The 12,012-nt window shown below is 38.7% G+C and overlaps 1 protein-coding gene across 3 annotated transcripts in view; it reads right to left on the reverse strand.

Annotated features, from left to right (window-relative positions):
- The window catches only part of RARB (retinoic acid receptor beta), a 508,585-nt gene that overhangs the window by 151,487 nt on the left and 345,086 nt on the right, over positions 1-12,012 (reverse strand). Inside the window, exon 1 of one of the 3 annotated variants that reach the window (XM_075271369.1) lies at positions 8,616-9,562. The exons of the other annotated variants lie outside the window; for them this stretch is intronic. Within the exon in view, the coding sequence (XP_075127470.1) occupies positions 8,616-8,778 (163 nt within the window). The 5' untranslated portion in view covers positions 8,779-9,562. Of the gene's footprint in view, positions 1-8,615; positions 9,563-12,012 lie in introns of those variants that run through there. 3 annotated transcript variants of the gene reach the window in all.

Consider the following 12,012-nt stretch of genomic DNA (forward strand, 5'->3'; position numbering starts at 1 on the left):
TTTCATCACACCACCCTTACCAAATCTTTTACCAAAAGAAAGTGAATAGAAGTTTTGGGCTAAAGCCCCACATTTCTGGAAACACAGCAGCAAAAAACACTACATTTTACATTAACCACAAAGTAGATGTGATTCTGTCTAATCCTTTCCAACACTTGGCACAAAAAAAATCTGCAGCACAAATGCTGCGATTTCAAAAACACTTGCAGTGGTTGTCTTGGGATTTTGATGAGACAACCTCCTTAGAGGGGTTATCCCCTGTGGAAGGTTTATCATGGGATAACCCTTTTACGCTAGGTTCACACTAGCGTTCAGGTTTCCATCCTACAGGTCCGAATGGGAATCCGAAAGATGGAGACCCTGTCTGCTTAAAAAGCGGTTACACGCTATACCATAATGAGGTCCACCGGGTTTCCACCAGTTTTATATTGAAACCGGTGAAGAGAAAAGTCTTCCTTGCAGGAGTTTTTATTCTGCCGATTTTAAGCGGATTCTGTGGCAGAGTCTACTACAGGGATCCCAACGCTAGTGTAAATCCAGCCTTAATGATATATTCAGATATGACAGTTCCAACCAAAAGTCGTCTGACATCTAAAGCTAGCCACATATATTACATTTGTATCAGACTATCCCATCAATTTCAACCAACCAATATATGAATATATGAGCATTTGGGGGTCTCCTGAATCTCCTCTGGTGGCAGATGTCAGAGAAACAGATGGAGCAGCTGGATTTCAACTACTTGATACTTGGCTTTCTCTACATTTTGGACATATGTACTACTGAGCCAATCCAAGCTTATAAACGTATAATAGAGCTGGTCAAAGTAAGCATTGTATCGACAGCTATCTTATGTGTGTATCCAGGTGCACATAAGTAAAGTCTATAATAGTCACTATGAGTAAGAACAGATTAACCACCAGATGAGCACTGAGGACAACAGCTCATCTCACGCCAAACTATCAGGTCATGGAAACAAGAATCAGCCTGTCATTTAAAGAGGACCTTTCACCACCTCGGGCACATGCGGTGTAATACACCGCTAGAAAGCTGACTGTGCGCTGAAGTCGGCTTTCCCGTTCTGTGCCCCTGGTGAAGAGCCATCGGTGCTGGTACTGTAGCTCTTCACTGTCAGAAGGGCGTTTCTGAGAGTCTGTCATGAACGCCCTTCCTCACAGTAGTGTCTATAGGACTGTACTGTGAGAGCTCAGCGTCATCACTGGGTGGTAAGGAGCGCCCCCTCTCACAGTACAGCGCAATAGACTGTCAGAAACGCCCTTCTGACAGTGAAGAGCTACGGTACCTGCACCGATAGCTCTTCACCAGTGGCACAGAACGGGAAAGCCATTTACACCGTATTACACCGCATGTGCCCCAGGTGGTGAAAGGTGCTCTTTAATAGAGGTTTTAAGGAGCAAAGGGCCAATGTAAAAGCAGGGCTCTGACTACTCTATTTTTCCACAGCCCCTACGCCAATGCATCTCATTAACTACTCAATATTAAAAATGGCATAATATAATTAAAAATAAAGAATAATTTTATTTTGAAAGCAAAGTTGGAGTCAGTAACTTTTTTTCTGAGACTAGCTCCAACCAAAATTGATGACGATTGATTCCATATCTCAAGTGCAAATTGCTAAGTCTTAGGGAGGAATCTAACCCTGTTAGAGCCATCACGTAGACTGTATGTAATATACACATAGGGATGATGCTACATTAACTTTTTCTTCACTTTGTTGACAGCATACAAAAGAGAACATGTCAAAACCCAAACAGAGAAGTGTTTGGAGTGGAGATACAGGCATGCCTATTGTTTGCACAGATAAGCGGGGCCCCAGCGAACAATTAAACCTTTCAATAAATAATCTGTAAGCACATTCCTTTGATTTACTGTTATTTGATACAGCAGTTAGTTTCAATGGGGCAGTTAATATTGATCATGTTAAGCACTGCAGACAAACATGAAGCACTTCAAGAACTCTATGGATTATTGCGCTTTATTCAGTCCGTCTTTCAGGTTACTAGTAATGGCTGGGAAATTTAAAGTCAATAACACCAATTAGTATTATATGCCCTTCACAAGACAAACCAATGAAATAAACCCGCTTAAGAGCACTTCTATGTACCGTTATATAGGATCCAACAATAAAAACATTAGGACAAACAGGGACTTGCTCCCCCACACTTGCAAGACATGTCAATAAGCATCAACTAAATGCAAATTCTCTAAGTCAGATGAACTTTTTCTACAAAACAGCAAAGTTCTTCATTTACCAATGTAGACATACACGAGTACATACATGTATGTTCACATACACAACATATTAAACGTCAGCCAGTCTGAAGCAGAACATTTCCCCAAGTAGCATTACACCGCACAAACTACCGGGAGACAATAAAATTGTGGAAAATGTTAAAAGTCTGATCATTACTAACATCATTTAACATTTTAATGTTAAGTACTGTCAAAGCACGCCAATAAGACTGTGGCGTAGTGCCAGATACTCACTGAACTCAACCAACGCCAACCTTTTCATTTTTGAAGACACTGAATGAATTATATTTAGACATTTACTAGTCATCTACATTTCCATCAGGGTGCAAAAACATTGTATATGTGTACTGGCATGGGCAGAAAAAAATAGAACTAGTATAAAAGAGCTTGGTATTGTTCCAAGATATTACCATAGTCAGGAGCTAACTCACCCAGCGGTCACCATGTATGATCTGACAAGTGGTGACTTATCACTTATAACTTATACTGTGGTATAGATGCTACAAAAACACATACATGAGGACTCCTAATATTCTAATAAGCAGGATCATTGAAAGTATTTAATACTGGTGAAAACCAACAAGCTGCTCAACAGATACATACAACCTCTTACACAATCATATTGAGAATCCGGTCAACATGTTGGGCCAAAAATTTTGGAGGGAAGACAGCTATAGGAAAAGTATAAATAAATCTAGTATTTTTCCTGAGATTACTTGATATATATTGCTTTTACATCCCATCGTATGACTACATCATAATGGAAACCTCCTACTATAATGATGACCTTATGGTTACATTATTAGAATGAATCATCGGCTGGCCATAACGGTGTGTTTCACTGAAGACTATGGGATATGCTATGGGCTAGCTGATCTGTACACACAAGTGTAATCCGGGGATATATAGTGCATCCCTCCTGACCAAGGTAGACAATTACTGACGCTGGAATTGTCCAAGTTATGCTGTCTGTTACAAATATAGATCACCCCCCCCCAACGATTTATTTCCGAAAAGACGAAGCAGAACACAATCTCTTTCCTGTTAAATGAACTACATTCTGACAAACATAATAAAATAATTATATTTGCCTTTAAGAATTTCATCAGTAACACATGGAAATATGAGTCTAGATTAAAACATCAGGAGCTAAATTTTCGCTTGCATTCATTTCCATTTCAGTTAATTATAGCCCCCAGCTTTCGAGCAGCCCAGGCTCTAGTCTTTTGAAGCCCGAAATGGCCTACAGAAAAGCGTCTTCTCACAACTGTGGACTTTGATGAAAAAGTAAAGGTGATTCGGCTTGCAGTTTTAATGGTTTAATTTAACAAGTGAATGTAATAAAGAAGTGTCTCCGTGTACAACCAAAAGCTCCTTGAGAGGGGGCTAAGACGTTAAATGGGACATGCAGCACCAGCAGATTTGGGGAAGGTATCTTTTTTGCAAGGGACATAGGACTGGAGGTCACATCTTGTTGGATTTTCTACGAAAGAGCAAACATTACTCCATTTTGATCATTTCGCAGCTCATCTCAGGTAACAAGGGGAATTTTGTTGGCACCCTTACAAATTTCTCTTAACCTTTTATTAGAAAATCCAGCCCTCTCGTGAAGCTGTACTGCTGATTCAAAGGCTTCCATGCAGATGACACATTATTATTAATGTTCGAAAATCTCATTTTGGCCCAGGCAACCAAAGACTGTGATATCTCTTGTGGGGAAAAAAACCTGTGTTCTAATGATAAAGATAAATCCTTCAACTATATGACATTAAAATATGGCTAATATCAGAAAATGCAATTTCTGGAGCAAATTTAAAACCTATCACCATTCACAGAAATGGACAATTATTATAAACTAATTTAATTCACTCTGTTTAATATTCCTTACATCCCATAATAACAGACAACATAACATCTATGTAGATGATACGTAAAACTATTCAAAAAAACAAACAAAACAAAACCCTTTTATAAAGACTACTCCTATAAGTGTAGTGTGCCTTATGTAAAGCTCTCCAGTGGTAATGATATCAGTTACGAGTGCCAAATTGCTAGACCATAATAATATAATGGGCACAGGATCTAAAAATTACTGAAAGGGTGTGTGTATAGGGCAAACTCATAAGAAGTTCCGGATTTATTAAAGACTAATACAGCCTTGAGCACAACGTCCACTGTTTTGGTTTGATTATTTCCAATACACAAAATATATATATATATATATATATATATATATATATATATATATATATATATATATATATATAACTCACATATAGCTGTGCGTAAGGTTTTGCCATTATTTTTGCTTGACTTTGTCTCATATAGTAAAACTACCACTAAAAGAAACAAAAAAAGTAACCTCACCCCAAGAACAAAACATACTGTATAAGCTTAAATAGTACATGAAAAGAAGAATCGTCATATTATAGTATAGTAAAATCTGTATAAGAACACTATGTTGTAGAAATTTGGCTAAAAATAAAAATTTTTCATTTTTACAATTTTTCAGGTCTCCTGTATAACAGTTCCCACCGTATTTTTTTAAAGTCTTTCTGCATACACCTCATACCGTGCCTAACTTCTATATATCTCTGTGGATATCTAATACTAGTACAGTTACTAGATTTTTCCCATTATCGAGTTATCAGTATCAGCACTGAGCTGAATTCAGTATTTTTTCTACAAAATCCGTTTGATCAGAATTTTACAATTCTTTGCAATTACAGTTCTGGAAAAAGTTTATCTAGAAATATAAGACAATCACTGTATAATTCTATTAGTAATCCATTATGGTGTATTATGGACGTAGGTGGTGTATGAACTAACTGGACTGTAATAAAACCAGAGATGTAAATAATATAGTATGGAGTTATAATAAGTTACATCTTATTATAACTCCCGATAAGTAGCTGAATTATCAATTAAGATAGTCAAATCTGCTATGTAGAAATTGGCAAGACGAATTCCACCAGGATTTTACTCCTATCATACTGAGCTGTTGTGAAAATCAATGGAGTGGGCAGGGCAAGGCTTTTTGTGATGGGGGTTGTATGGATAGAGAAGAGAAAAAAAAGAGGCTTATTATAACATTAATATTACTACTATAAAAGCATCCACAATGTATCTAGCAGTCCCTACGTCTTCTAACCCTCTCTGCAAATAAATTCCACCAGCGAGCACATTTTTTTCAATCCCAGATCCACCCATCGAGGGTAGAAAAAAAGGCAAAATGGCTCCATAAAGAATGCTGTTTCTTTTCAAAATAATGGCGTGATCGATGATGGCCACAGCCTTAACATAACCGAGTACAATACTCCCAACCATTATTCTGATGCTACAAAAAATAACTACACGTATAAATCTCTGCTACACAGCATAGTAAAAAATGGAGAAGATAACAGTGGTGGGTGTAATATACCTCTTAAAAGCAAAGCTTCAGTACTTAAAGTTTACTTTACATTCTACTATCGTGCTGCAAAAGCTGTGTATTTCTATTCACTATTTCTTGGAAAGGTTTTATGATGTAAAATAAATACTTCAATAATTCTCTGCAGTAACGCAAAATACAAAGGTACCTGGACTGATCTATAGACCATAGGAAAAATAGGAATTAAAAAAAAAAAAATCAGTTGAGAATTATGTATACGGCTCGAAATAAAGTAATGTATAAGATAAAACCCATTAAATAAATAATTTATCCCTCGATACTACATGATAAATATAATATACAAGCACAGCATAGAAGTATATGGATATATTACAAAAAGTAGAAATTATATTTACAATGTTTTTTAGTTTGGGATATTACTTTTTAGCTTATTTTTTTTTTTTTTTTAAGTCATAGCATATCTTAAAAATTCTTTAGACGTCCTGATATCTAATTAAACATCTGCCGAGTCGATAGATATTTTTTTTTTTACATTTTTTTTAATATTACATATCTTGAGCATGCGGCCCCTTTTTTTTCTTTTGCCATGAATTTAATACTTGGATCGTGTCCAAAGGAGATTGCACAAGCCAAAATTTAGCTGGGGAAAAATCTGTTTATATACTCTTTCACGAAAGCACTAGAAAATAATTTATGTAGAGGCCAGATTTATAAAGCATTGAGGGAGTGGTGTGGAGGAGGAGGCTATGGACACACTGAAATGCAATCATACATTAAATAGGTAGTTTGATGGTGGATTTAGAGTGGATGAGCTCTCCCAGTTGATGTATAAGCAACTTTACAAAGGACTGAACCTGAACTATGGTCTACTATCCACAAGCCAACTGATAGCATGGAAACTGGTGATATATTTAACACCTCCTCTGTTTATACAGACAAGTCCATGTTTACTCTGATTAGAACCATAAAGGTTACATAATCTCAGTGTATATATATATATATATATATATATATATATATATATATATATATATATATATATATATTAAAGGTACAGTTAATCATAAATTTTGACTTATATACAATGAACATGTTTTATGCCTTTGATAGGATTATTTTTACGGTGTTGCACATAGCAAGGTATTAATCTAAAAAGATTGTCACAGACGGGACGTTACAAAAACAGTCAAAAAGTAAGTTTTGACATTGACCTATGTGTTACATATATAAGGCATATTTGTCATTTTAGAGCACATTATAGCAGGTAATAGTAAATTCACATATGTATTACAGAAGGAGGAAACAGGCAGAGGTAGAAGATAGACTACACTTAGGTGTACTAAGTAATGGGCCACTCAAAGCAAAAAGTAACACCATGACTGAAGGAGCCATCTACAGCAGAGGTGTCGAACACTGTGTTAAAACCATTGTGATAAATAGCTTAGCAATTCATCTAAATCAGTGTCAGTGAGAAGCAGCATCCTGCAGGCTCTTTGGAGCAGTGAATGGCTTGTGCATTCTGGTGCCTTTGGTCATTTCTCAAAGTTGAAGCCAAAGTGCTAAAGCAGCACTACTGTTTACAATCTATGTGTTCTCCGGCACCATGTCAAGATCAGATAACAGGACTCTGCAGACCACAAGTAAAGACTTCTCCTCCTTCACAAGCCTCCTACTGTAAATATGCCTGTAACTTGGGGCAAGACCATAATTGATGGCTAAACACTGAAGTGTCCAAGAGCCAGGCTTATTTAGCAGGGCAGAAACTTTTAAGTCAGAGCAAAGCAAATTCAAAGGTGCTAAGGTCAAACTTCACAAGAATTATGGCTCTGAAGACATCCAAAGTTCTAGTAATGACAAGACTTGTAAGAACACTTGTGACTGTACAAATCATAGAAACAAGTAGCGAAAACAAGAATCTTAAACAACAGTAAAAACTGCGTAAAATACTCGTGACAGCTACTCATATTATTATTATTATTATTATTATTATTATTATTATTATATACAGGTAAGAAATTAGGTTAATGGTGATTCTTACATACTGGTGACTGCTATTGATATTATTATTACATATAGGTAAGCAATGAGGTTACTGATGATACCGGTGACATATATATATATATATATATATATATATATATATATATATATATATATATATATGTAGGCATTAGGGTTAATGGTGATACTGGTGACTGCTATTGAGATTATTGTTACATATAGGTAAGCAATTAGGTTACTGGTGACTTGTATTAATATATATATATATATATATATATATATATATATATATATATATATATATATATATATATACACACACACATATAAGCATTAAGGTTATTGGTGATACCGCTAACTTCTATTGATATTATTATTAAATATATATGTAAACATTAGGGTCAATAGTGCTACTGGTGACTTCTATTTATATTATTATTGCATATAGGTAAGCAATGAAGTTAATAGTGATACCGATGACTTCTATTCATATTATTATTATATATATGTAAGAAATGAGTGATACTGATGACTATTATTACTACAAATAGGTAAGCAATGAGGATAAAGGTGATACCGGTGACTTCTCTTTATATTATTCTAACATATAGGTAAGCAATGAGGTGGATGATTATTATTATTATATAATGCATGATTTTGGAATTGATGTTATATTAAATAAAGTATATATAATATACAGGTGTATGTGGATGTATGTGTACACATATCTATGATTTTACAACATGCATGAGATGCTGCGTAAATAAACATGGTTATTAATGGTATGCAATAATAAACCATGAAATATTCATTTTCACGTGACAGCGAAATAAAAAGGTAATAAGTGCATGTGCATTGATTCCTCTGTAAAGTTCAGTTATTTATGGCATGCAGTCAAAAGCAGTGAAGAGAAGAGAATAAAGCCAGAAGGGCTGGTAAGTGGACCTACATTGAGCACTGTGCCGGTGTTGGTGCTGCCATTCTGTCTGTGCCAATCCGCTGAAGCATGCTTTAAGAGCTTTTTCCTGGAGCATGCAAGAAGACGGGCTCGCAGTGTAGAAATCCAGCATTTGCCCAGGGCTCACAGCTAGCACATCCATACAGTCAAACATGATTTCCCCCCTATACAGAATGCCTGTAAAAGTGCTTTTCCTTTAGGTGCAGAGTAAAATGGCATCTAAAAGTACACCCAACTCCATCAAACTCTGCCCCTTTTTTTTGGCACGTAGGCTGTTGGTCTATTTCCCAGACCAGAATCATGAATTATGACAGACAACACAGCTAAAAGCCTGTAATTGATCCAAATGATCATTTACTATTTTCCAAGCTTCCCAGCCATTCCAGCAGAGCAGGCGAGGGGGACGGAGAAATCCAAGCTGTCAGCTGCAGGCAAAATGTCTCTAAATTCCTGGAGGTGCTTGCAGCCTTCTGCAGCAGTGAATAAGCTGAACCCGCTCGCCAGTTGTAACTGAGCTGAAAGTGGGTAAAAATAACAACATTTATTCCATCCAGGACTCAGGTCCCCCCTTCTGAAGCGAATAGATCCTTCTGCTTTTGAACAGCTCACTTCCTACTACTTGTGTCACACAAAATGAAAGATTGGATTGCCTAATATATGCGAGTGAACTCTCCATGAACCCTTCCCAGGCTGCTAACCTTCAAATGACCCAAACCAGTCTGACATCACCAACTCCCAGGATTCTCACACAGCTTAAAGACTAGCAGCAGCCCTGTAGACCGAGCAGAGAGATGCAGGCAGCCGCTCGCTCGCTGCTCGCTTGCTCAGCTGCATTCTCCGGGGCTACGGTTTTACCTTCACTTTCTCCATGTAAATACACTAGTAGGAACAGGAAGGGGCCAGGACTATGTACACACAGGTTCCATGTGTCCCTCGTAACCTGTCACCTGCCTTTTTGGTGATGACCAGCTTCTTCTTGCCGTCTTATGCAGACGGATACATAATCCAGCTTTCCGCCATCCTGCTCTCTAAAGATTTAGCTCTTCCAATTTTGCACAGTAGATAATTTTACTCAATTAAAATTCAATGTAGCTGTCAGAGACATTTCAGCGTCGGGGATGTATTGTCTGGTATTGTCTTTTAACGCCGTAGCCTTCCAGTGTTAACGTGTTTGGAGATAACCATGAATCCACAGCTCGGTCCTGATAAAGGGGAGAGGTTGGGGGTGAGAAGTCACATATGTCAAATTTCATCAGAGCTCGCTGCTTTCTCTTTATTGGAACAATAAGGGCACGGCCGCCGTGGTGTTAATATCACATTTCGCCTATGGGACGGGTCTGCTTGTGTTCTTGTATCCATATTCACCCCCTCCTGCAGCCCCCCATCAGCACAAGAGGCCACTGTTGAGGCATCCAGAAAAGCTGTGTTTTCCTTGCGCTGCCTCTACATTAGAAGGGTGTACTCTAAAGAGCGCTTCTTCCCACTTCACAAAGACATTTTACAACACTTATCCTTGTAATTTGCTGGTGCTAGGTCCTTCACAATATAAATACCTGTCTGGCTCAGCATCGGCACTTGATATTGCTATCGCTATGGTAATTCAAGGGTCGCCATTAATACTGGGCTGCTACTGTAATAATGTGAGCTAAACTACACAATATAGTCAAATAATAAATGTAACATATGAAAAATAGCAAACACCGCGCTTTTATTCCAACGTGATTGTTAAAGGGTTAAACAGGGTTTATTTACCAGCAAACATTTAGTGCTCAATAATTCTGCTTTATACTTTGGCTAGTCAGCGCAGGTTCTAGTGACGACTGATACAGAGGGGCTTGTTTACATACATGAGCCCATAAAAGTACCCTATGGGCACCTAGGAGAGCTTTATAAGTCGGGTAAGGGCAGTAATGAAGGTGCAATCAATTAGATAGATGACAATTGCCCATCCAATTTTGGGGATATAATTTTGATCGGCAGCTATGAATATAAATCACCCCAATAAGGATTACACTGGAGGGACATACATTTAAATGGATTATGTGGTTCGTAAAAATTGCTAAATAAGGGTTTTAAATAATAAGAACTCACCAATATAAATTATACGAAATTGCAAAGCCTGATCACATGGTGCTGGAAACTGTGCTGTTTTCTCCTACTTGGGCACGGGTCGACATAGGCACCTAAGCATTGGCTCTGGCCGACTAAGCACTGGCCGACATAGGCACTAAGGCACTGGCCGACATAGGCATCTAAGGCACTGGCTGACATAGGCATCTAAGGCACTGGCCGATTTAGGCATCTAAGGCACTGACCTACATAGGCACTAAGGCACTGGCCGACATAGGCATCTAAGGCACTGACCTACATAGGCACTAAGGCACTGGCTGACATAGGCATCTAAGGCACTGACCTACATAGGCACTAAGGCACTGGCCGACATATGCATCTAAGGCACTGACCAACATAGGCATCTAAGGCACTGGCCAACATAGGCACTAAGGCACTGGCTGACATAGGCATCTAAGGCACTGGTCAACATAGGCACTAAGGCACTGGCTGACATAGGCATCTAAGGCACTGGCCGACCTAGGCATCTAAGGCACTGGCCGACATAGGCATCTAAGGCACTGACCAACATAGGTACTAAGGCACTGGCTGACATAGGCATCTAAGACACTGGCTGACATAGGCATCTAAGGCACTGACCTACATAGGCACTAAGGCACTGGCTGACATAGGCATCTAAGGCACTGTCTGACATAGGCACTAAGGCACTGGCTGACATAGGCATCTAAGGCACTGTCTGACATAGGCATCTAAGGCACTGACTAATATAGGCACTAAGGCACTGGCTGACATAGGCATCTAAGGCACTGGCCGATTTAGGCATCTAAGGCACTGACCTACATAGGCACTAAGGCACTGGCCGACATAGGCATCTAAGGCACTGACCTACATAGGCACTAAGGCACTGGCTGACATAGGCATCTAAGGCACTGACCTACATAGGCACTAAGGCACTGGCCGACATATGCATCTAAGGCACTGACCAACATAGGCATCTAAGGCACTGGCCAACATAGGCACTAAGGCACTGGCTGACATAGGCATCTAAGGCACTGGTCAACATAGGCACTAAGGCACTGGCTGACATAGGCATCTAAGGCACTGGCCGACCTAGGCATCTAAGGCACTGGCCGACATAGGCATCTAAGGCACTGACCAACATAGGTACTAAGGCACTGGCTGACATAGGCATCTAAGACACTGGCTGACATAGGCATCTAAGGCACTGGCTGACATAGGCATCTAAGGCACTGACCTACATAGGCACTAAGGCACTGGCTGACATAGGCATCTAAGGCACTGTCTGACATAGGCATCT

Source organism: Leptodactylus fuscus, chromosome 4 (assembly GCF_031893055.1).
Source record: "Leptodactylus fuscus isolate aLepFus1 chromosome 4, aLepFus1.hap2, whole genome shotgun sequence".
NCBI classification, from domain to species: Eukaryota; Metazoa; Chordata; class Amphibia; order Anura; family Leptodactylidae; genus Leptodactylus; species Leptodactylus fuscus.